Source organism: Carex rostrata, chromosome 9 (genome assembly GCF_964058835.1).
Source record: "Carex rostrata chromosome 9, lpCarRost1.2, whole genome shotgun sequence".
NCBI classification, from domain to species: Eukaryota; Viridiplantae; Streptophyta; class Magnoliopsida; order Poales; family Cyperaceae; genus Carex; species Carex rostrata.
Window position 1 is genome coordinate 13728278 of NC_135926.1, and position 27006 is coordinate 13755283.

At 33.3% G+C, this 27006-nt stretch overlaps 1 protein-coding gene and 1 long non-coding RNA gene across 3 annotated transcripts; one reads left to right on the forward strand and one right to left on the reverse strand.

Moving 5' to 3' along the window:
* The first annotated feature begins 5893 nt into the window (after window positions 1-5893).
* Window positions 5894-9790, forward strand: LOC144559417 (uncharacterized). Of its 2 annotated transcripts, XR_013513133.1 has the most exons (6): window positions 5894-6137; window positions 6225-6451; window positions 7131-7211; window positions 7656-8731; window positions 8828-8857; window positions 9455-9790. It is a non-coding gene; the product is annotated as an uncharacterized LOC144559417 (long non-coding RNA). The 2 variants fall into 2 exon arrangements; XR_013513134.1 differs by lacking the exon at window positions 9455-9790 and adding an exon at window positions 8963-9345 and having other exon boundaries at window positions 7656-8857.
* Window positions 9791-13284: 3494 nt separating this feature from the next.
* ABCG32 (pleiotropic drug resistance 4) lies at window positions 13285-23996 on the reverse strand. The gene is made up of 24 exons (XM_078308430.1): window positions 23430-23996; window positions 23137-23257; window positions 22959-23047; window positions 22776-22860; window positions 22381-22540; window positions 22022-22098; window positions 21860-21913; window positions 21669-21759; window positions 20953-21254; window positions 19884-20162; window positions 19219-19535; window positions 18807-18967; window positions 18430-18533; window positions 18190-18346; window positions 17960-18081; window positions 17793-17885; window positions 17366-17698; window positions 16209-16499; window positions 16027-16110; window positions 15729-15862; window positions 15383-15610; window positions 14830-15001; window positions 14113-14367; window positions 13285-13732 (listed from the first exon to the last, which is right to left on the reverse strand). The coding sequence occupies exons 1-24, from the start codon at window positions 23747-23749 to the stop codon at window positions 13460-13462; spliced, it is 4302 nt and encodes a 1433-aa protein (XP_078164556.1). The 5' UTR covers window positions 23750-23996; the 3' UTR covers window positions 13285-13459.
* Between the last annotated feature and the right edge of the window lie 3010 nt (window positions 23997-27006).

Consider the following 27006-nt stretch of genomic DNA (forward strand, 5'->3'; position numbering starts at 1 on the left):
ACATTTAATTGTTATACTAAGTGCACCTCTAATTGCTCAAAAACTGAAATTAAATTGTAATTGAAAGTAAATAGAAGAGTTTAGAGAAATTTGACACGTGGGATGTTAACGGAGTTCGACAAAACAAAGGCCTACGTCTCCGGGGCTTCGCAACCTTGAGTGGTGCGCCTTTCTATTACCCAATATGAAATTATTACAATTTGTGAACCGTTGAGCCCTTACACACCAAGCGGGAAGTCAAACGGCCAACTCAAAGAGATGAAAACAAGGTCTCTTAGTTCAAGCTACTCAAGAAAAACACTCAATAGATCACTCTAACCTAATCTAAGTTGAGATTAGTGAAGTGGGTTTGAGGTTGTTTGAGGAATTTTGAAGTTTTAAGCTCTCACAACAATAGAGTAAGCTAAGCTCTCAGAAAATCACTTTTTAGAAGATTAGGGTCGGCTAAGATGATTTGGGAAGAAAGCCCAATCACCTATTTATAGAGTCAGCTCAAAAATGAGCTGTTTGACATAAAACATTACCAACATTTTATAAAACGTTACAACGTTTTAGTCCAAAGTGCGATTTTAGAGTTTAAATTTTTTGACAGCTCAGCAAAACGTTATAACGTTTGTAAAACATTATGTAACGTTTTCGCTTGTAAAAATCTGATCAAAATAAATGTTCTTTGAAGCTCAAATTTAATTAAAACGTTATAACGTTTTGTGTAAACATTGCAACGTTTCAGTTTGAATTTAATCTTTGATACAGCTGTACTTAACATTCTGACATACATAAAACGTTACAACGTTTCAAGTTGATACTGTACGGCTGTGCTTCAGTAGTTCTGTCACTATTAAAACGTTACAATGTTTATATAACGTTATGACGTTTTTAAATCGTCACAACGTTTATAAAACATTAGAACGTTGTAACTTGTTTCTGATTTTGATCAACTTCTTACTTCTGACATGTATAAAATGTTATAACTTTTTACAAACGTTACCAACGTTTTATCCCTGTTTAAACAGCCTCACACATACTTTACCAAATTTCTGATTTTACAATTTGTATTTTCGATAAGTGTCTCCATGTCTTTTTCAGTCCAAGTATTCCATAATGCAATTTCATTCGACTTGAACATACATATCTTTCAAAAATAGAACACATCGTAAAATTCAATAATTGTATGTTTTTGCAAATTAGTCAAATAAACGAAAAATATTATTGCTCAACCAACATTAATTTCTAAAAAATTGTATCTATTTTTGAAAAAAAATAAAAACTTTAAGTTATTTAGTGATTGTTATTTAAAAAGAATTCTCAAAATAAATATAACTTTTTTGAAAAAAAAAACAAAAACTTTAAGTTATTTAATGATTGTTATTTAAAAAGAATTATCAAAATAGATACAACTTTTTGAAAATTAAATGTACTTGAAGGACCACAATATTTTATGTATTACTTAGAAGTGACTTTTAAACCGCGATCAATAACTTAAATTCAAAGCATATTTTTTTTTTTTCCAATAACACATTAAGATATATATTAATTTTTCTTACAGCCGCAAAAAATTTGACCTGCAAAATATTGATCCGAGTTATTTGTTGCAGTCTTTCTAATAAATCAAATTATATTGTATTTCATCTATTTTCAAATAAATACATTAAATATTTCTATTATTTTAATAAAAAATAAATAAATTATAATTTTTTTTTGTTTTGTAAAAAAACACAAAAAAGAGTGAGAATATAACTGGTTATAGGGAGAGAAACTGGTGAGATTTTGACCGGTCCAAATGGTTCTGGAATTGGTTATTTTCCCACCGGAAAGAAGCTCCAAAACTGGAGAGATTTTGACCGATTTGGTCATTTTTCAAAATCCTCTGCAAAAGTGATAGAATTTGAATTTTGTTTTTGGAAATTAATAAAATTTTTGGGTAATATGCATATTACGGATCGACCCGCCATGTAGATTATTATCTCTATTTCAGACATTCAAACAAATTGATCCGAACCATTAAACATGATCTTAATATGAAAATGTACCTGAGACGAAAATTCATATTTTTTAGAATTATTTTTATTATTTTTTAGATAAATAAAAAATTAGTACTTTTAGGATGGTCCGTAATTTTTAGATGAAGTGATATATATCCTGCTTACCTAAAAAAATAGGAAAAAAAAGAATTCTGAATAATATAAAATTTGGAGTCGAAGGACATTTTCATGCATATGGAGATGTTGGTTACTGGTTAAGATGGGCAATTTGAAATTTAAAAATATAGATATGAATCCGGAGCAACGATGTTGATCCATAAAATGTATATATATTACAATAACCTCACTCACTACTCTTGATATCAACAAGAAATTATTCATTAAATTTTGAAATTAAACTGCGTGCTGATTTTCCATACGGAAAACATTATGTTGATGAAAACCTAGCTAGTTCTTAATAATTTATCTTATTTAAAATAACACCCAAAGATAGAGTTATCAAATGCATAACCAAATACAAGTCAGATTTTTTTATTCTTAGTAAAGAAGAGAAATCCATTAATTCGGATAGGCGGCAGGTAGCTAACAGTATAAAATTAGTAGAGATAAAATCATAATATTCAGGAAGCAACAAAAAATCTAGCTGTCGAACCATTTCATGTGTTAGGAACGATTCTTGGAAAAGACAACAAAAAGAAAAAAAAATAATTGGCGTTACGGATGAATAATGATTTTTGTTTTTGTTTTTGATGAATAATGATTAGAAACACAATAAAACAAGAGATTGCATGGTGACAAATTAGTAAAGGTGGGGTTACAGAGCCAGGTTTTTATGCTAATTATTACAACTAGGCGACAAATTCAATTACAATATAATGATATATAGAAGCAAAGAAAAAGAAAAAGAAAAAGAAAAAGAAAAGCGGAATTGAAGGTGGGGCCCAGGTGGCTCCAATGATTTTTACTGGAGGAAAGTGGAAACACAAGTTGCACAACTCAATTCAATTCAATTCAATTGTCATGTGCCCATGTCCTGTCATTCCCTTACCTACTTCTGCCTTCATCCATCCAACTGGATTCCTATCTAATCTGTTATCTGTCCTCTATGGTTTTACTTGCACATCAAAATTTGGAAAATCAACTACATCTTTTGCAAGCATCTCTGTGCTAATTAATAAGCCAATCAAAAATAGTAACATATGTGCCTTTTTAGACTATTAAATTAAATAGTCAAACGATTCCTACTTAGTGTCAATGATAGCTATGGCCTATGGCAACATTGGGGGTTTCAAAAAAAAAAAAAAAAAAAAAAAAAAAAAAATATATATATATATATATATATATATAGGGTCTGTCTAAATTGCTGCTGGCAGCATTTCAGCAGAGGTGCTGCCGGGGCTATATTTAGCCGTGTGATGTCCAAACAACAAATCCAAACCGTTAGATGTTTAATCTATATTATAACCTACTTGGAGACAAAATTTTACATTTTTTGGAATTTTTTTACTATATATTAAGCTGGTTTGAAAACTGCTGATTTCAGTAAATTTCTGCAGCATTGAAATCAGCGGTTTTCAAACTAGCTTAATATATAGTAAAAAAATTCCAAAAAATGTAAAATTTGGTCTCCAAGTAGATTATAACATAGATTAAACATCTAACGATTTAGATTTGTCATTTGAACAACAAAAAATAGAAAAAACAGTGGCAGCACCGCCGGCAGCAAATTAGCCACAGCCTATATATATATATATATATATATATATATATGTCGAGGAGAGTTCCAATGCCTCATTTTTTCATACCTCATATTTTATATTTTCGTTTTCAAAATTCAAATTGTTGATCCGAACCGTTCAACAAAATATTTATACTAAAATATACATGGAGATAAAATTTTATATTTTTTGAAATTTTTTTGCTATTTTTTAAGTTAGGTACAAAATCACTGTTTTTGAACCGTTCAAAAAACAATGATTTTCTATCTATCTTAAAAAAGAGTAAAAAAATTTCAAAAATTATAAAATTTCATCATTTTAGTATGGATATCATGTTGAACGGTTCGGATCGACAATTTAGACTTTGAATATGAAGAAAATGAAAATATAAAATATGAGGTATGATGAGGTATAAAAAAAATGAGGCATTGGAACCCTCCTCATATATGTTATATTGAAACAGGAGTTGCAAAATTTTTTCCTAGTTTTGTGATTCGAATTTGAGTTTCATTTGATTTAAAATTAGTTCTTTCTTAAACAAATCAAACCAATTAGGTTCAAATCTTATTCAAATCAAACTCAAACTAGATATAATTCATTCGAAATTGATAATGCAAGAACCATCCATTAATATTTAATAATGCAGGAACCAAACTTATATCACAGCTCAAAATTATTAATATAATGGTAATTTATAATATGAAAATGTTTCAGCAGCGTAACAAATTTACAATGGAATAAGTTCCATTTTACTAAGTCCATGTCATTATTTTAATCAATCCAGCAGCATAAAAGGTAATAAAATCTTGAACTGGCCCATAATCCATTAGTGTGAATTCATGAAAGGTAAAAGCAAACCGTGTTAATTTTATTCTGTGAGAAGAAAACTAACACATAAACTACTGGTATAACTAGGGCTACCAAAAAAAATTGTAGTTCATAATTCGATTGACTTCGAATCGAAAAATTTGTAGTTTGCAATTAATTTTTTCGAATCGAAGTCAAACTGAAACAAATCAAACTAGTTCGATTCGAATCTTATTCAAACTCAAACTCAAACTGAGGCAAGTTCCATTCGGTTTGATTCGTTTACAGTGCTATATTGAAAAGTAGAGAAAAATTGTAATTTTTATTTTTTAAACTTTTCATTTAGTTAAATTAACTTCTAATTGTTATAGTTCAATTAATCTCCTCAACTAATGCACATGGTTGGATCAAACTTCTGGGTTTTTATTTTGTCTTTGTTTAATTACTTGAAATTTAAATAATTCAGTCCGTTATTATAAATACTTAACTGATAATTTATTTTAACATGATATTGAATGAAAAATTTCCAATGACTTCAATTGCTGCAAGATTTACTATTCCACTCCCTGATAATTAGATCACCATAATTAATTATATATTTTTCAACTAATTTAAGATTAGAGTCGACAAATATAATTAACATTTTTTACAAGTAGCTTTTAGGAAAGAATGTTTAGAAACTTGACACAATTGTTTACGAGCTAGTTGGACAAAATAAAATTAGTTCAGAAAATTTGGATCAAAATCAAATAATATAGGGGCTAAAAAACAAAATTCTTTTTTTTTTTTTTTTTGTAAAATGTATGTATTAGACAAAATATTGTTGGTGGTGATAACGACTTTGGTTTTGTGTTTTTCTCTGGTTGAACATAATGTCCTTTTTTTTTCAATTACGCCGCTTGTCTTATCTATATATCTAAGACACATTGACTCTACATTTCTTCAATATTTGCAAATAAAAAAGTTTCGGAATCGTCTAAAAAATAAAAAAATTTGAAACCGAGCTTATGAAAATTTTTAGGAGAAATGTGGAAATGACCACAAAGTAGCTGCTTTATCTTTTTGAAAGAAAAGTGTTTTGCTCTACTCATTCATAGCTAAATATATATATATATATCTCCCTACCTTATTAAGGAGCTTAATGTCTAGATCCTGCAAGGGTTGTGATTAAAAGTTAAATTTTCGGAATTAATATCAGCCATTCAATTTTCAGATCACATACAGCAGAATTTTCTAAATTTTGCTCTTCAACACTTAAGATCCCACTGTTCGAGCCACATATGATCCCTAAAAACCTAAAACAATTCCTGGCGCTCCATCGCTCCATCTCTTCACTCCGCTAAAAAGAAATTCTGGCGCTCCGTCTCTTCACCCCACTCCGCTCCGTCTCTTCACCCTTCTCCGTCTCTTCACCAAACCGCCGTAGAGATAGAGAGAGAAGGGGAAGAAGGATCGTCGGCGAAGGGATGGAGTTGCGAGACGAACTGGACAGTGGCGGAGGGATCGTCGTCCATAGAAGCTTCCATCTCTGTCGACACCTTCGACGAAGACGCTCCCGATTTGACTTCCGATAGGACGCTTCTACTCCGACCATCCACCTCCGACGATCCTCAGTCGTGCGAAGTCACTGGTAAAACAAACAACAACTTCATCACTTACAAATCCTCCTTTTTTATTACCAATTTTGGATTCAATCGATCAATTTTGGTTTGTGCAGTGTTCTTTAAGGGAAAGTATGAAATTCAGAGAGTTTATGCTCAAACGAGTGCAAGGATTTTTGAGATATATTATACAAAGGATGCAGAAAGAAATTCTACAAAGGAGTACCTTTGCACAGTCAAATGTGGTCCCGCTTCGTCAGATGAGAATTTACATGGTTCTAGCTAGAATAGCAGTGTTCATTCCAGTGAAGAAGAGAGCTGGGTTGATGTCATGACCCCTCTGGTAATTTTTTTTTACATTGAGAAATCTAACCATGAATACTAACAAGTAAGGGTGTTTATTGGATACAGTTTATTTGGTTTTCAACTAAACCAACAAATTTTGGATTAAAAGTTTGGTTCTTGGGTTTAAATGGTTCATTTCGGTTGAATTGTTGAATAACTTTAGTGTTTTATTTTTGGTTTGGTTTAATCTCCCTTTTAGGTTCAACCAAACAAACTGAAATATACTTTGTTTTTTTTTGGTTTGGTTGTTAATTTGGTTGGTTTGTTTAGATTTTTGAAAACTGAATAAAATTTTGGGTTTGACTATTTTAATTCGCTTTTAACCAAACCGATCATTTGGACGCCCCTACTAAGAAGTAACGTGCTTCCCTTACTAGGCTGTTGAGAAAATTATTAGGCTACGAGACAAATTTAACTGTGATTATTTGTGATTTTGTAAAACACTGTTAATATAAGTGATACAAGTTTGCATGTTTGCAACTACTATGAGAATTCTATTGGGCTATGAACAAATTTAATTGAGTTTATTTGTGATTTTGTAAAACACTGTTAAAATTAAGTGATGCATGCTTTCAACTTTGAGGATACTTACTGGTTGCTTTAGAAGTGACATTTTTCATGAGTTAGTTTTTTATGAAATAAACCTGTATTGACTTTAGTTATGGCAGTACTGTCAGGTTAACAAATATCAGAATCAAGTGTATTAATTTTGTGAAGAACTTCACCTCGCCTCCTCTTCCTCTCTTCTTCAATTTCAGGTCAATTTCCTACACCTTTTTCCGATCCCCGTCTATGATTTAAATTATTGGGTTATTGAATTGTTTCCCTTTATTTGTTTTCATGATTAAAGGTTTTGAACAAGGTTAATATTTTTATTCAAATATATGGTACCAGATTTAAATTGCAAATCACGAACTATATATGGTACCATATTGCCTTCAAGAGCTTCAAGAGCAAATAAATAACGGTTACTGTCTTCTATGACAAAAAATGAGTTTTTAATAGACTATATATTCAATTGTTAATTACCATCCAAGCAAGTTAAATCGTTTGGCCCCACATCAGTTTTACCGTCAGTTGTCGAGTTTTATAACAATTCTAGCTTGCTTAATGTTTTTGCATGGGTCGGAAAATTTTATTCATTTTTTTGAAAAATAATTCTTCATTTGGTATATTGTTTGTTTATAAATTCTGTGTGACAGATATGGGTGTGGATAGATGTGTGCGCTTGAATGGTCCTACAGAATATTTGAGTTTTAATCTGGATTGTCCGATCAGAATGCGGGTCAATTCGGCTTGAGGTGGAATGCACGTGCCCGTTTAATATTCATGCCAAAGCAGATCGGACGGTCTGAATCTAAACTCAAAATTTCTATTACCTCAGGGATATGAGTTTGAAAATCTTTAGATCAAGTGATTTCCTAGCTATCTAAGAAAATAGTAAAAAAAAATCTGAAAAATGTAAAATTTGGTCTTCAAGTTCATTTTCATATAGAGGTCATGTTGAGCGGTTCGGATCGACTGTTTGGACTTTGAAAACGGAGATAGTACGGGCTTTGTCATGACTGTATTGACAAATCCATGCATTTAGGATATGCAATATTATTTAGCAAAGTGTATATCCTATAAGGATAAAATGGTCAACGTGAAGACATACAAGTTTACTCCGGTACAAATGCAATACCAAGCTGGTATATACCCAAATACAAACAAAATATGTACATAATAAATCATCCTTTTTTGGTACTGGCATGTGGTACCTTAATTATTTTTTTATTGGTACTTAGGAGATGAGTTTCTTTGTTTTGAGTTGTAATAGCTGGTAAAATGACTATATCACTACTAATTTATAATCCTTTTTTACCAAAAAAAAAAAATGTGTTTCGGGTATGCAATATTATTTATCAAAGGGTATGTTAAGGGTAAAATGATCAATGTGAAGACATATAAGTATACTCTGGTTCAAATACAAACTGTTATATACACAAATAGAAAAAAAAATATGAAAATTATAAATCAGCTACGTTAAACTTAGTCTGATAAACTTAGATCTCTGAGCGGTATGTTTTTACTATGTGTGTGTCAATTTGCAAGTTATTTTCAATATTTTTCAAGGAGAACACTTACCATTTTTTATGGTCTATAGGATTATGTGTGTCCATTTTACAATTATTTTATAAAAAAATTAAGGAGAACACTTAGGATTTTAGGTTAAAGAACATAACTGAGTACGAAGGTGGTATTGCCAACCTCATAAAGCACTTGAGCTAAGCTACAGGTTCCTCTTTCTCAATACACATTTCATTTTATTTTTTATCTTCTCTTTTTTATTCTTTTATATGTATTCATAACTTAGGGATGTTATTTTATATAGGAGAAAACCAGATCACGTGATCATTTTCAGGTACGTTGCCAATTAAAAAAAAATAGCCTATTAGTTGTTCATTTCTTATAAGCTGTAATGGATTTTGGTTTGATGTTTAAACTGTATTGTTTTTCTAATATGCAGCATTCAACCGTATTAAAGCAATTGGAGACAAGACAAGAATTGAAGAGCAACTCTTAAAAGCACTATGTATAATAAATGATATTACTCGAAAAAATTATTAGATTGAAAAGAAAATTGTGTTTTCAAATTGAAATCTTAAATGATTTCTTAATACAGGCAAAAGCCTCTCAGTCACTTCCATCCATTTCTCTTTGGGTATGATTTGCATTTTTTGTTCTGATGTTAGATTGTGCATATATTAGGATTTCAAAGTAGTTACTAAAAAATAATTTTATTCATTCATTCTGTTCTACAAAAAATATTTTATTCATTCTTAGTTCTTAAAAATTCATGTTGTTTATTCTATGTTGCTTCTCAAAAATTAATTTATTCATTTCATATCCCGTTGCCGTACTTAAAAGGAAAGGGTGCTCAACCCCATGGGTTTTTTTTTTTGGCATTTTTAACGGATATTTTTTCTTGTTTTGTTTATTCATGTGATTTGTGATACAGATGTAAATCAATATTTGGAGTGGAATGAGAAAAGAAAGAAATTGGTGACTTAGCAAAGGCAATGGCATGTTGTCCACTGCAAACTAACGCAACAATATTTAGAGAGACTATCTCGAAGGTGTTGAGAACAAAGATATCAGTGTGTTGCTTCTACATGAACAACAAATTTTGGAATTATGAGGGGTTTACATACCTGGTGTTTAAGGATTACGGTAGCCTTTAAATGAATTTTAACGGATCTTTTATATTTACAATCAAATATGTATATTCAAAATGGATGCAAGTCTATGGTCATTTGAATGAAAAAAAAAAAAATCTTATGAATGTTTACAAGGTTTGTCATGATTTATATGTAATGGGATACAATTATCGATTTATGAGATTATAATTACTTGAGATTAATTATAAAAGGATAATTCTCTCCATGAGCAAAAATTGAAAACAAAACCAAATTAGCTTTGTATGTTTATGGTTTTTATTAGAAAATGCTATGTTTTTTTATTCCTATATTCAATTCATAAATAATATCTTTGGTTTACATTCAGCGATATTTATTTTCTCTATTTTTTATGAAAAAAAATACTTCAGCAAATTAGATTTTCTATTACATAATTTGCTCCCGTTGCTGTGCACGGGCACAATTACTAGTATATATATATAGAGTTAGGCTGGGGTGCTATGGATAGCATAGAGGCCTCTATGCTACGGCTCAATATTCGAGTTTTCAAAACCCAAACGGTCGATCCGAACAGTTCATCTTATTCTCCATATTAATATCTGCTTGGAGACCAAATTTTATATTTTTCTGAATTTTTTTACTATTTATTAAGTATTTTACAAAATTGTTGATCCAACGGTGGCTGCACAAAACAGTAAAACCGTTGGATTAGCGATTTTCAAAGTGGCTTAATAAATAGTAAAAAAATTCAGAAAATTATAAAATTTGGTCTCCAAGCAGATATTAATATGGAGAATAAGATGAACGGTTCGGATCGACCGTTTGGATTTTGAAAACTTGAATATTGAGCCGTAGCACGGGAGGCCACTATGCTATCCATAGCACCCCAGCCTAACTCTATATATATATATATATATATATATGATTTGGCTAATATGCTATGGGTTGCATAGAGGCCTCCCGTGCTATGGCTCAATATTTAACAATTTTTGAGTTACAACAAGTTACAACAAGCATTTTCTATATTTTCAAAGTCCAAATCGTCGATCCAAACCGTTAGATGTGATCTCTACTATAAAATGTGCTTGGAGACCAAATTTTACATTTTTTTGGAATTTTTTTACTATTTATTAAGATGGGTACAAAAACTAATCAAATTCAGACCATTGAAATTTGTACCCATCTTAATAAATTGTAAAAAAAATTCCAAAAAATGTAAAATTTGGTCTCCAAACACATTTTATTGTAGAGATCACATCTAACGGTTTGGATAGATGATTTGGACTTTGAAAATGTAGAAAATGCTTGTTGTAACTCAAAAATTGTTGTAACTTGATCCCTCCTCATATATATAGGTTGGCTAAGATCAAAGTGGTAATTCCTGAGCTTTGGTGCTACCAATTTGTTTTTCAATTTACAAAGTTCAAAACGTCGATTCATACCATTCAAGTTGTTCTCTATATTAAAATGTGCTTGGAGATCAAATTTTACATTTTTCTGAATTTTTTTACTATTTATTAAGTCACTTTGAAAATCACTGATCCAACGGTGACTTTTGATTTTACTGTTTTGTTAAGCCACCGTTGGATCAGTGATTTTCAAAGTGGCTTAATAAATAGTAAAAAAATTCAGAAAAATGTAAAATTTGGTCTCCAAGCACATTTTAATATAGAGATCAACTTGAATGGTTCGGATCAAAGTTTTGAATGGCTAAGCTCAGGAACAAAGCTCAGGAACTATCACTTTGATCTTAGCCAACCTCTCTCTCTCTCTATATATATATATATAGAGAGAGAGAGAGAGAATGGCTAAGCTCAAATCATTTGTTCCTTGACTCAGGAACAAACGACTCTGTTCTCTGATTTCCGAAGTTCAAACGGCCGATCCAAACCGTTAGATGTTTAATCTATATTAAAATGTGCTTGGAGACAAAATTTTATATTTTTTGGAATTTTTTTACTATTTATTAAGATGATTTGAAAGTTGCTGTTTTTTTATGGTGCAGAATTTTAATAAAAACAGCGATTTTCAAACCATCTTAATAAATAGTAAAAAAATTTCAAAAAATATAAAATTTTGTCTCCAAGTACATTTTAATATAGATTAAACATCTAACGGTTTGGATCGGCCGTTTGAACTTCGGAAATTGGAGAACCCAATCGTTTGTTCCTGAGCCCAGGAACAAACGATTTGAGCTTAGCCATTCTCTCTCTCTCTCTATATATATATATATATATATATATATTATATATTATTATATATAAAATCTAATGCAATTTTAAAATTGACTGGTCAGTGGTCATGCATCCATCCATGAAATTAAGACCTTGAAAATTTAACAGTTCAGAAATAGTATTGACATTTAGCTCCGTCCCTCTCCAAGAATTAAAGCCTTGGAAATATTTCAGAAGTTGTTAGAATGTCCAGGAGGCAAGAAAGAGGGACCCCACCCCTACTACAGTCTCTAGACCTGAACCTTTTTTTAGGAAGAGCCGAAGAGCAAAGGTTGGGTCGGTTTGTCATTTTACAATATATCTTCAAGAAATTAAAGAATTTAGATGAGAAGATGAGAAGATCACCTTTTAAATTGTTATTTCAAGTTTTTAACCAGAGGCATACCATAACCTAAACCCTAAACCCACTTTAGAATTTAGATGAAAGATGTCAAGTAAAATTAAGTGATCCACCCCACTTTAGCAAACGAATTAAAATCTATATAAAGTAAAGGAATATTAATATATCATTCATCCCTCCCATAGGCCATAGCTATATCTTATTGACATGGGTATCTGTGTCAAATATTGAGAGTATAAACTTTTTCTAAAATAAAAATAAAAAAAGGACGACCTGATCAAATTTATTAATCACATTTTTCCATCCTTATTTGGCAGTAGCATTAAGTTACAAAATTATGGTTTATCTGCTTTGTTGTTATCGTTGTCTATTTCTTGGTAAGTGGAGAATTTTTATTTTTCTCTTTTCTTTTTGAGAATAAAGCTAGCTAGCTAGCTAGCTATTCTTAGCCCTTTCTTTTGTTTTGTTTTGTTTTGTTTTGTTTTGTTTTGTTTTTTTGTCATAGGAAAAAGACAGGAGATCTAGGCATTTGTTAAACCTGACGTGCCTTACTAATCATGTATTGCCTTGCTAGCTAATCATGATTAGATCATTAATTATAGACAAACTATTGCAATGAATATACGTACCTTCATGTTCATAGAAGCATGTTTTTGAACAATTAAATTTTAACACATCAACTTGGTCCAAGAGTAATTCATAAAGGAGTATTCTAATTCTATTCTTAATTATGAAATAGTGTTATGCTAATAATATGACAACAATTTTTTTTTTTTTTTTTTTTTTAAATAGTGATATTGATCACTGATTTTATTGAAATAAAAAAATCATAGCATATTTGACCTAGTACCTAAAATTGGTATCAAAATCAAATATGTCAAGTCTTTACAACCGTTCACGACATAAGGAAAAACAATTGAAAAAAAAAAAACCAAAACATCCTACCATGTCCACAACACAAAAAGGCAATAATTCTAGAAAAACACAAAAAACATCATAACATGCATAAAACTAAGTACTGCATTGTTACACTCATGTCATTTGAACAATCAAATTGCAGCAAAAGAAATAATTCTATAAATCACTTCAATTAATACAATAATTCCTATACAATTACATTACGTGTTTCGATCTAAAGCTTCTGCAATAACAGAGGTCTATTATTTACTAAAATTCAAATCCAAGTAATTTATGAAACACTCAGATTGCATTACTCTGTAGATACGTACTAAGTCTGACATGTTTTGTTATTGTTATCGCCTCTGGAAATTTAGATTCTTAATCGCAAAGGCAAAGACCACCGCGAATATGACCGAGAATCCAACCACCATAATTGCAACCACGCCCAAAAATTCATGGTGAAACCCGTAATGATCCTCCAAGAAGATTTTAATGGTTGTAGAACTGACACCGTCAGAAAGCAACATGGGTTGATCCAAATCTCCAAATTGGGATGCGAGAAGGCCATATAGGGTCCAGGATATTGGATTGGCCCAATAATACCACCTCCACCACCCTGGCAAGGACTGGAATTTTCATTCAAAATAGATATCAGAAGGCATTGTGTTGTGTGCAAATAGCATATGTATTTCTACCCAGAAAATAAAAAAAAAGGGGTTTCTCAATTGGATCAGCTGCAGGTCTTGGTCTCACATTTGTCATTCTAAACATATGTATAGATTAGCTAATTATATAGACATCACTATAATTTAGAAACTATATTTATCAAAAACTGTAAAATTGCTACGAGAGAAGTTTCTAAGATGTTCCTTCTTGCATACTTCCCAATCCAAAAGAATTTTTGTTAAATATTGGTAGAAAAGTGTTACTGTGCTGGTATCAAAAGATTCCAGTACAAACTCCTATAGCAGATACTTAACACAGACAAGTTTAAATTTATGTGTACCTTGTGGGAGATCATAAACCCACTAAAGAGATTCCAGAGAGTGTAGAACGGTGCAGCTATTATCGGTGCAACATTATGATTAGGTGTGATGGCAGTTGTCATCATTCCAAAAAAGGTGAAGTACAACAGCGTGAAATACATGAAGAACTGGTACCAAAGAAATTTGGATACCGTCCATTCAAATGAACCTAGGCTATAAAATATCGTGCCATAAATGAGAGTTTGTACAAGCACATATGGGAACTCAATTGAAACCTGCTCACAAGAGAGAGAAAAATGGTTGTCACAGAAGAATATACTTAAATACATTACATACTATAGATTACACCAGTGCATTTCTGTTTAAGAAAGTGTAAAGGTATGGTGTTCCTCATTGTACATTCTAACAAAATGTACTCTTTCTTGAGAGCTAATGCATTCTTTCTTAAGATTATCTTTTTGATCCATAATCAGTTATACCACCAATTAGTATACCTTTTCTGACATGTCAGGGACAGGTTTGGGTATGTAGTGTAATCACTGTTCATATGGCGGCACTAATGGAACTATGTTATATTAAATTTGAACATATTATGCAATGTGGTATACAATTTCGATAAACTTAATATGTAACACGTTACTACTGTTCTTTAACACATATGAATGATAAAACAAACCAAATTATGTGTCTTATGGCATTTGATTCCAAAACAGGAATGAGATGAAACAGATACAAACCAGGGAGAAAGCAAAAGGAAGTGCAGAGTACATCCCAGCAGCTCTTTCTCGGTACGAGACAAATCTCTCAATTGAAATGACAGGTTGAACTGATGTGGCATTTGTAATTCCTATAAATAACACAGCAGCGTACATGGAACCCATTGCATTTAATATATCTTGTTGGGTCCCCCTGTCAGGTTGAAAAAATAATTACATTTCTTTTCGGTTTTCCCTATGTCAAAATTTACAAAAAGAACTGATGTTTTGAGAAACAAAAGAAACATGCGAGCCTCCTACAAAGACTTATCTTGACTTATCAATATTTTATAAATAAGGAAATGAATATTAAAAAACAAAAGGCTTTTCAAGCAATAATTAAAACAGAAAATTACTTTAAAATATCAGGAACCAATTGTACAAATTTTCAAAAGGTTTTGACAAAAGATTCAACATTAATATCTTAGATATTGTTCATACTATATTAATTTGAAATCACATGGCTCGTAAATCATACATAATGCTGGGAATTTCTCATAATACCATTAAAAATATTTTATCTCAAGAAGCATACCTTCTAGAACCAAATTTCCAACAGATGGTGCCAAACATCAATGAAATAACCACAGTGTAAAAGAAGCGAACAGCAGTATATTGTGGGTTTCTCCAGTACGATAAATTCTGCTTCCATAGACATGCAACATATTGGTTGAAAAATGACTGTGCATATTTTGTAGGAAATGTAAGCTCTTTTGAATCGCCTGTAGGTTTGCTTAAATTATCAATCATCTCCTTGTTCATCCTGAGAAAAGACCATGTATTAGAAAATTTTCTATCTAAGATTATGATGAAAGCCCTCCATCCATAATGATAATTTAATAGCAAATGATTTACTTGAATGCATAAAATAAATGATTTACTTGAATAATTTGGATTTCCGATAATACTCGGCAAAGTCTACACCAAGTTGATGTTCCACCAAAGGACTTGTCACCTCCAGCATCCATGCAGCAGGGTTATAACCATCTATTATCTTTGGCACTCCTGGAATTGCCTGTTCATAAAAAAAAATGATGAATAGTTTATAGTTCTATTATTCTATAGGACAAATTTCCCAAGCAGCAGCAATATCTCAAAATTCCATGTGAAATTGATTCAGCAGCATTTTAATTTCAAGAGTCCAAATTGCATGGTTTATAAAAGATAATGAAATAGTACCTCAAAGAACTCGACTAAACTACGTGATTTGGGGCCTAAAGCACCAGCATATATAAGCTGCCCTCCACGTTTCATGAACAAAAGCTGACATATAATTCAAATTGTTCAAAAGAGTTAGCATTTTAGAATTGAAAAATTTACAAAAAAGTTAGCGTCTTATATTGGTTTACAAAAGTAAATACCTCATCAAATGATTCAAATATGTCAATACTCGGCTGGTGAATGGTGCAGACTATGGTACGACCCGTATTTACAATATTCCTCACAGTTCGCATGACAATAGCTGCTGACCTGGCATCTAGTCCAGAAGTCGGCTCGTCCATGAAGACAATAGAAGGGTTCGCCACGAGCTCAACTGCTATCGTCAGCCTCTTGCGCTGTTCAGTCGATAACCCGTTGACACCAGGTAAGCCCACAAGGGCCCCGCTTAACTTGCTTAGCTCCACTAGCTCCATCACCTCTTCTACAAAAGCCTAAAAAGTAGAAAATATATATTACAGATTAACAATATTAAAATTTAAGAGGAAACATTGTAAGTGACACCCAACATTTTGCTCTGCTTGCAGATGACAAATGATACCTTACATTTCTTATACTTGCAAATAACACAAATCATTCTCTATGATGTTGAAGATATATCACAACCTTTTTTGCTAGTGCCATAGAAAATTTGAAAAAGCCATATTAGGTTAATTTAGACAGTTGTCCCTAGGGCTGTACAAAATTGCTCGAACTCGCTCATAACTCGCTCGTTAATGGCTTGCTTTAACTCGCTCATTTACAACCCGAGTTAATTTCAATTCGAGTTGGCTGACTCATTTAATAAATGAGATGAGTTTGAGCTGAGCCCAACTCGCTCATTTATAACTCAACTTATGTACTAAGTTGTATGAAAAATTGTTAGATTCTAAGTTGTTGTTTGCTTTGAGTTGATCTATTATCTCTGTGTTAGATTGTTTGTATTTAGATAAACTATCACTAGGCCATTTCAATCGTTTGTGTATAGATAAACACATATTAGTGTATAACAATACCTAAGAACTTGACTGGTTAAACGAGTTATAAATGAGTTGCGAGTCAACTCGAGTTGATAACGAGCCGAGTTCGAGTTGGCTCTACTGTTTGTTATTACCATTCCAACTCGAGTTGACTCGCTCGTTTATTAAATGAGCTGAGTTCGAGTTGGGGGTAACTCGCTCAAACTCGGCTCATTTGCAGCCCTAGTTGTCCCCCACCTCTAATGAATATGTTGGTTAAATTGTTGGGTATTTCTAACAAATATATAAATATTTTTTTGGCAAAAGTGCATATCCTTTCCTCAAAATTTGCTAAATCATACCTTTCGTGTAGGATTGTCCACATTAGAAGGCAATCGGAGAAAAGCCGAGTACAAAAGTGATTCAATAATAGTCATACATGGTGAATGCACATCAGTTTGTTCACAATAGCCCGAAATACGCATAAAGGTCTCTTGGTTCTTTGGGTAGCCCGAAATTGTTATATCTCCCTCAATGAGTCCTCCAGTTTTTCTCCCAGCCAATACATCCATTAAGGTGGTTTTACCCGCCCCACTAACCCCCACAAGGGCTGTTAGTACACCAGGTCTAAATGCACCTGTCACATTTACTAGCAACTGAAGCTTGTCTTCTGCTATTCCTTTGCTCTTCAATTCCTGAGATTAAACTGGATAAGAATGAATAAACATGTAAAATGAAATTTTATTTTTTTGTTAGATAGGGGTCAAGGAAACATGGGAGTGTACTTACTGGAGGCACTTCTACATAGTAGTTGATGTTACTGAAGCACATACAAAGTGGCTGAAATGGTAACACCATGCCCCTCTGTTCCTTAGTATTTGTTCCTGGCAAACAAGAGAAACTCTCAATACCATGTCAAAGATTTACATACCAGAAATATATTTTTACAGTATACCTCCTTCATATGAATCAGAGCGGAGATAGGATCTCAATTCCACAATAATTTTCTCGCCTTTCCTCCGTTTATCCATTTCTCGAGCTTCATCTTTCGACACGACAGCTTGTTGGGTGCCAATAGCTACATGTTTTAAAAAAATTACTTTTAACATAAAAATAGTTGTTGGGTGCCAATAAAAGTTGGTCTTTTTTTATTGATGACCGAATGAAAAATAAGTCAGGAGCTCACGGTTAAGATATGTCAAGAACAAGGTAAATAGAAAGTTGAATATAACTGTGTAGCCAAACAAGGCACCGAGCCCAATCCAGTACCAGTATCCTTCAGTTGATAAACCAAAATCTTTCAAGATCACCTCGCCTAATGGACTGCCAACATTCGTAACATTCTACAGTAAAATGAATGAATGAAGTGAGATGTATGCTATGAGAAAAACAAACTAATTTTTGTTTGCCTGAACGCCAATATTACCTTTCCCCAAGAATGTCCAAGAAATTCATTAACAGAAATTGCATTTTGTGCATACATCATTGGAGAAATCCAGTAACCCCAAAGCCACCAAATTGGTATGCTCTCTAACAAAAGTAAAGGTCAAACAATAACTTTAGTTACTAAGTACAGAAAATCAGGTTATAATAACATATTTCATCTCTACACACCGGAACCATGCAAGTATCTAGATTATTAATTTTAGAAAATATATTGCTAATTTTCGACGAACTTGTTTGTTGCTTTGAGAAAATATTCACTTTACAATTAGTATTTGGAACATTTGGGCAGGCTTTCTAATTTACATAAGTTCATTTCAATACAAAAGAATAACCTTTATCAAGAAAAGATTGAGGTACCTTTAGAAATTATGAAACCACCTAAAATCATGACAACCAACAATGCAAAAGATCCAAATGTGTTTGCAACTATCATATTCCGACCCAACGAAGCAATCACTCTGAAAAGCGCCAGTGACATTTGGTGCAAAAAGAAAAGCAGTAGAAACTGTGCAAGAAATCTGCATTTCACACAATAGGACGACGTTACTGACAATTAAATAATAATAAGCCATGGTGAAATTAACTTCACATCTTCACCGTATTTATGCCCTTGATAACTGTAGTAGCCTTTCAAGACTACAGGAGAGAAAAAAACTAAAGACCTGGTTCATGACCTAGCCCGATTCTTCCTTTTTCTGGTAAATTTGAAGGACAAGGTGTTTTGTGATGTTTTAGTGAAGAAAAAGAATATCAGATTACAGTCATATACCTTGAAAACTGTGGGTCATAGCCAACAACATAATAAGTGACCGAAACCCACATCGCGGATTCAATTACAGAAGTCGGGATGCTCAAGAGCCATGAAGGGAGTGTATAAGCCCAGGAGGGGTAAAAATGTAAATCTCTATGCTTGTAAAGCACAGGGAGTTTGGTCACTAGCAAGGATACTTCGGTAAATCCATTAAACAATATCATAACTATGGCAAAGTATAGTGCTCCGAGGTAGACAATCCCATCATCTACAGTGTTGTGATGCATAGTCGATCGGAAAAACACTGTCATGGTTATAAGTGCAACAAACAGAAGCTGCAACAAAATTAAGAGAATAACAAGTCAGATGAATCCTGGCATTGAATTAAGTCGCTCCAAAATGCAACCAACGTACCCCTTTTACCAATCATATATTTTCCTTATTTTTTTTTCTAGAATCATTTTGTATTGTGAGATTTCAATTTTATTTTCTACATTATTATCGATGCCTTCATAATAATTTATTTTGGTTTAAGGTTTTGGTACTGTTAGCTTCAACGCAAAAGCCATGCAGCCTATAAATAAAGTTAAGTAGTCCTTTAAGGTTTACTTGATTAACACCAAGAGGTACTTTGCATTGATTTCCTATTAGACACTAAAACTGGAAAGCGTAGGGATCAATACCTGAATGAATTTGAATACATAGATGAACAGGTTTCTCTTCATAAGTAAAAGCTGCCATGAGAAGTTTGATTTGAGAAGCTCAAGCCGACCAACTCCATAATTAGAAGTTGAAAGAGGTGATGGGTTGTTTTTCTCTTTGAATGTGACTGCCAGCTCCTCTGTCAGCCTTTTGCCAACACTAAACAGTTTGAACGCCTTCGCAAATTTGGAGACAGGTACAAAATTGTATGGTAGGTCATACATGTACCAATACTGCTGCTGGTCTTTCTTAGACAAGACCTACAAGAAAAATAACAATCTGATGTGTAGAAATAAAAAGGATGATCAAACCAATTGAACAAGATTATTTGCAAACAACTCCAACCATTGTAGTTTTTAATGGCAGCCGACATTTCCTGTGTTTGCCATTTACCCCCAACAACTTTAGGTTTAGAAACCAATATTGGAGGCTTAGAAGTTAGAACTTCAAACCTACTTTTTAAATTAACAACAAAATCACTAAATTTCCCCGGCTTATTCACATTTTTTTTTTAATAATAGTCCTGTTAACCCTGGAATCCATTTCCTTTTAGATGCCTATTGCGAGAATTGAACCTCTGCCACTCCCTACAGAGGCGAGGCCTATCACTATTGATAGTAGACATACAGTTCAGCTTTTTTCACTTTCTAACTAGAACAATTATTTTCATAAATAGTTGATTAATATGTAATGTAATATCCAGATCAATTGGCTTGACTTAATTTTAAATTTGACCCTGCACAAAAAGGACAAAAAAATACGAGCCACCATATTTTGGTTCAATGTTTGAGGGATATGCCTTCCTTCCAACAATCTAATAGTTTCTTTTTGTATTCAATTTCTGAAAACGGTGCTATCATTTACAAAAAATTCCCTACGGAAGGTGAATTAATTGGGGGGGGGGGGGGGGGGGGGGGGGGGGGGGAGGGGGGAGGGGGGGTACAAGAACAGTAACAATATGAACTATGAACCCGATGGTATCTACTAGCTTACTATTAACTATCAAGTAATTCCAACCCCAAAAAAAAAACTATCAAGCAATTTCATTACCTCTTGCAGGAAATCAGCCACATTCTTTCTTGCAGGACACTTGAACCCCATGGAGGCGAAGAACTCAACAGCTGAACCACGGGGCCCCTGATAAATAATCTGGCCTTCAGCTATGAGAATGATGTCATCAAATAGCTCATATGTCTCTGGAGACGGCTGTAAGAGCGAAACAATTGTGGTCCCATCAAGTGCATGTGTCGAGTGTCGTAAATATTTGATGATTTGGTAAGTCGTTGCACTATCGAGGCCAGTTGATATCTCATCCATGAACAACACTCGGGCTGCCCCTACAAGGAGTTCACCTGAAAAAAATATAGAAGTACCAAAACTAGTGAGTAATAATACCAGTATGTACCAGCCAAACTTTTGGGTAACCCAGCCCAGACCCAAAACGGATAGACTGACCTATAAAATTTGCAGGACAGGTCCTCAGAATTTGATTACACATGACCTCACCCAGCTTTGTACTGTTTTTAATTTTTTTGGTTTAAGAAAATAGAAGAAGACCAAATGTCCAAACTAGCCCAGAATTTCTATAAAAAAAAAAAGAACAACAAAGTCCAATAAGACTCGAGAACTAGGATGCTGACTTGCTGAATCGACCAGACACGGTAAAGAGCTGTTTCATGATAATTGCTGGCCAGACCATCTTGAAAGTCGTGCTTCAATAATAATTTTCCTCAAAAAAGTAACATATATGCAAATGTGGGAGAAACCTGTTGTGAGACGCTTTTTCTGACCGCCAGAGATACCTTTTATCATCTCATCTCCAACAGGGGTGTCGGCACAGACATCCAGCCCTAAAATCTTGGCTAGGTGAAAACTCAGTAATTTAGACTATTTGAATGTATAAAAGAAAAAAATATATGAGAAAGTAAATACTAGGCCTGATGTAATGAGCAAATACCTTCATTATGTATTCTGCCACCAGGTTGGTCTGCTTACCCTCAAGAGCTAATGCCTGAAGGAAAAGGGAACAAAAAAAAGGGAAATTCAAGCAAGTTTATAATTATGGCCTTAGAGACTAAAAAAACAAATAAATTAAACATTGTAGAGGCAAATAACACACCTTCATGAATATATCAAGATCCCCGTCAGGCTTTATCCCGGCATTCTTCTCTCTCCTAAGAAGCTCCATAAGCATTTCTGTTTATCGACTTGTGTCAAAATTTAGTATTTTAAAATGACAACAAACCAGATTCTTCAGTTACACCTTAAAAACCGAAATATAATCACTACAAAATCAACATATTATTACTTTCAAAACTTATGATATCAAAGCCCAAATATATCCAATTAGGCACTAACCCCGTCATTACCAGTCATTTGTTGAAGCAAAGCCAAGTCAGAAGAATTAAAAAAAAAAAAGATCAATAAACCATTAGTCAAGACAGTACCATAATCTACAACTGTCAAAAACAAACTTACCATATTTAATCCCGACACCTTGACACCTTCCTGCAAAATTGAGAGTTTCTCTTACAGTCATCTCAGCAGCATGCCAGTCTTGCTGGCTGACATAAGCTGATGTCCTCTGGGGCACGAATTCTGTCAGCTTGTGCCCGTTATATGTTATAATGCCTGACATCTGTTATAGTATATGGTTATGTTAATAAGTAAAACAAGTTTGTAATTTCTTATAATATCAGAGGTAGGTGGTTACAGTATGATAAGTTAGCATGTGTTTTTTGTGAGTGGTCTATATAAACCAGGTCCTTCCGAATAATATGGTACAACTGCACAGTTGTATATTGGAGGTCTAAAATTTGATAAAGATAAAAGAAAACAAGACAAAAAAAAAAATTAATGTCTGGTAAAAGTACCTTCAAACCAGATGCAAGCCTTCCGGCAAGAGCCAGAAGCAAGGTTGTCTTGCCGGAGCTTGGGGGGCCCAGCAACAGTGTCATTCTGTAACAATTGTAAAATTTAGTATCACATAAAGCCTAGCTAACATGTTATGTTTGTTGACCAAAGTTTAACAAAAAAAATGGTTAATTGAGTAACACCTGGATGGTCGGATTATGCCGCTGATGTCATCCAAAATTGGTAGCTTTGTTCTTCTTCCAGGGAATAATCTGAAATGCCTCAGAAAAGCCTTGAAAAAACAGATAGTTTCGTCAAAATTGTACTGAACATAAGAGGTGACTTAAATTAGAAAAGATACATTGGGGTTGATGAAATTACCTCGCTCATGTTGAAAATGAAATTGGGAATTGTAGGTAATGCCCGGCTACCAACATGGACGTATGCATCTACTTTTAGGCCCTTAAATCTGACTTCAATCTTTGGAAATTGAAGCTGAACACTGCAGTCTCATACAATGGATAAGAAAAGCAGGAAACAAAAAATTAGTAAGCTAATTAGCAATGCTAAAATTGAAACTAAAGAAGATGTGGAAGGCAAGTAGAAATGTTGAAACTAATTGTAGTTTATAAGAGATGAAGAGAAGAGGATGGAAATTAAGGAATGAAACTGACGCATCAAATCTGTGGCGAATTCTGTGAAAGAAATTCTCAGCATCCTCGGAATCACCCAACAAACGGTCAATGAGAGCAGTGCGGTCCCCACGCGTCAGTCTGGCCACATCCACCTCGGCAACTGGACAGCTAGCATTAGCACCACCAGCACCAGCACCAGCACATCCAGCGGCTTCTATCGTCCTGAGGAGGCCACGGCGGGCCCGGGTGATGGTGGGAAGCCGCTCGATGGCAGCCCAGCGCAATGCCTCCTCCTCATTGTCGGCGTGATCCCGGTACGAACTGGAGCGAGAGAAGGCCAATTCGCCTGAACTCCACATTTCATGAAGAATTGAATGGCAATTGGATTGCGGTGGGAGGGGAAGGGGAGTGTACAGTCTAGGGTTATTTAGCGAGAGTGGGAGCTGGATCTGATTCTACCGACTTTAGTGGCTACTGGGAACAGCTGGGAACTGGGAAGGGGGAGGGGGGGGGGGGGGGGGGGGGGGGGGGGGAATACTGTTGGTAAGTGCATTTATTTCTCACACTCTCTCTCTCCCTCCCTCCCTCTATGTCTGAGCAGTGAGCACTGAAAGAGGGAGAGGGAGAGCTTAAAAGGTGAAGCGCGGGTTTAAGGAGGGTATTAAAAGACAGGTCGGATTTTCTGTTCAAACTTTCATGATAACTTTTGTGTAGCAGGTCTTTATTATGACGGTATAATGATTTGGCAGAAGAAGTCAAGTATGCGATTGTTGTAAGAGAAGATTGAATTTGTTTTAGACGGATGTAGCATGTAGGGGGGTTAACGGTTGGTGTAACCCTTGGCCGATCCTGATTAACTGATATTTTAATTAGCTTTTTATCTCCTACTAAAATTTACAATTAACAATGTGATGATCATCTATTAACTTAAGTCTTTAATTAATTAATTTACAATGGACAAATTAAATTAGTTGAGGGCTTGAGGCTAGGTAGGAAGTAAGAAGCACGGTATAGATGAATTCATATATGTCACGTGGATTGCGAGCTGTCACACTATTCACTATTCAAAGTGTGGGGCTTTCATGCATGAGGATTGAGGCACCACTAATTAATAACTCTACTTTGGAATTTAATCGGTTTTCATTAAGCTACAGACATATCTATCTATATATTAATATATATAGGTGCTAGCTTCTGATGTATATATATATATATATATATATATATATTGAAATATATGAAGATAAAAATAAGATCCAAATTAATTAAACGATGCATGATCAGAGTAATTCCACAACTCTTAATTGCCAGCTTAATTTCCTAGCTAGCTCTTGAATTGCCACCTAGCTTGTTAATCCACAACTTAATTCCACTCAACATATTAATTAAATACCTTCATTTTTCACAACTAAATATATATTAATTATTTAATTGATTTCATTCCAACTAATATTTATCTATTTAAAATGCTTAAAATTAATTATCAGTGACCAGCGTAATGTATGATACATATATATATATAGTTAATATATGTCAACAAATATAATTAAAGTTCTTAATTTATTTATTACTTACATGTGGTATGCATGTTTACTTCAATCACCGGCCATGCATTATCATAAGGAAATTAATACTAGTTACTAATTAAACTGTAGTTCACATATATATATATATATATTTATTATGACAAACTGTAAAGTGCAACGTGTCAGTTGCGAGTTTAGAGTGCAACCTACCCAATTAAATATATGTGTCAAATTAATATATGAGGACAGAAATTATAAATTATAATTAATTTCTAAACTGGTGGGTCACTTCAAAAAAAGACAAAATTTATAATAGTTAGGTTATTAATTTGATTTCTACACTAGCTAGCTAGACTTTACTTTTTAGTTATATATATCACAGACACTAAACCTTTACTTGATTATATCGGTGATATATATATAGAGAGAATGGCTAAGCTCAAATCGTTTGTTCCTGGGCTCAGGAACAAATGACTGGGTTCTCCAATTTCCGAAGTTCAAACGGCCGATCCAAACCGTTAGATGTTTAATCTATATTAAAATGTGCTTGGAGACAAAATTTCATATTTTTTGGAATTTTTTTATTATTTATTAAGAGGGTTTGAAAGTTGCTGTTTTTATTAAAATTCTGCACCATAAAAAAACAGCGACTTTCAAACCCTCTTAATAAATAGTAAAAAAATTCCAAAAAATATGAAATTTTGTCTCCAAGCACATTTTAATATAGATTAAACATCTAACGGTTTGGATCGACCGTTTGAACTTCGGAAATCAGAGAACTGAATCGTTTGTTCCTGAGCCCAGGAACAAACGATTTGAGCTTAGCCACTCTATATATATATATATATATATATATATATGAGTTAGGCTGGGGTGCTATGGATAACATAGTGGCCTCTATGCTACGGCTCAATATTCGAGTTTTCAAAATCCAAACGGTCAATCCGAACCGTTCATCTTATTCTCCATATTAATATCTGCTTGGAGACCAAATTTTACATTTTTCTGAATTTTTTTACTATTTATTAAGTATTTTACAAAATTGTTGATCCAACGGTGGCTGCACAAAACAGTAAAACCGTTGGATTAACGATTTTCAAAGTGGCTTAATAAATAGTAAAAAAATTCAGAAAATTATAAAATTTGGTCTCCAAGCAGATATTAATATGGAGAATAAGATGAACGGTTCGGATCGACCGTTTGGATTTTGAAAACTCGAATATTGAGCCGTAGCATAGAGGCCACTATGCTATCCATAGCACCCCAGCCTAACTCTATATATATATATATATATAAGTAAAGCTAGGGTGTGATGTGCTCACCAAGAGGGTTTGGTAAGCACAACTCCAAAAGTATATCGGATCGACTTCAAATATCGAATCAAAACCGTTGAAATCCATGTACTTCATGAGTGATGCATGTATATGCAAAATTTTGAAAGTTTCGAGTTTATTTGCTACAAGGTCAAGCGGTCAAAGAAATGATAAAAATTGAATATATAAAACAACTTATAAATTAACTTATAAAATGTTCATTCCTTTGACCGCTTGACCTTGTAGCAAATAAACTCGAAACTTTCAAAATTTTGCATATACATGCATCACTCATGAAGTACATGGATTTCAACGATTTAGATTCGATATTTGAAGTCGATCCGATATACTTTTGTAGTTGTGCTCACCAAATCCTCTTGGTGAGCGCATCACACCCTAGCTTTACTCTATATATATATATATATATATATATATATAGATGGGCTACGGTGAGTTGAGAAGTAAAACGCGTTTCTACTTCACGCCGTATTTTCATTTTGAAAGTCCAAACGACCGATCCGAACCATTAGATGTTTAATCCATATTGAAATGTGATTGGAGACCAAATTTTACATTTTTTGGAATTTGTTTACTATTTATTAAGCATTTTTGAAAATTGTTGTTTTGCTGTGAACAGTAAAAAACAGTAAAATTTTCTGGACCATCAGATCAGCGACTTTCAAAATTGCTTAATAAATAGTAAAAAAAATTCAAAAATGTAAAATTTGGTCTCCAAGCACATTTCAATATGGAGAACAAGATGAACGGTTCGGATCG

Excerpts from the sequence above, each read along its gene's own strand:
- ABCG32 (XM_078308430.1), bottom strand. The coding sequence starts at position 23,749 with ATGTGGAGTTCAGGCGAATTGGCCTTCTCTCGCTCCAGTTCGTACCGG. Across the intron at positions 17,699-17,792 it reads ACTATGTAGAAGTGCCTCCA|GAATTGAAGAGCAAAGGAAT; the intron begins GTAAGTACACTC and ends GTTTAATCTCAG. Across the intron at positions 16,111-16,208 it reads TATTTGAATCATTTGATGAG|CTTTTGTTCATGAAACGTGG; the intron begins GTATTTACTTTT and ends ATTATATGTCAG.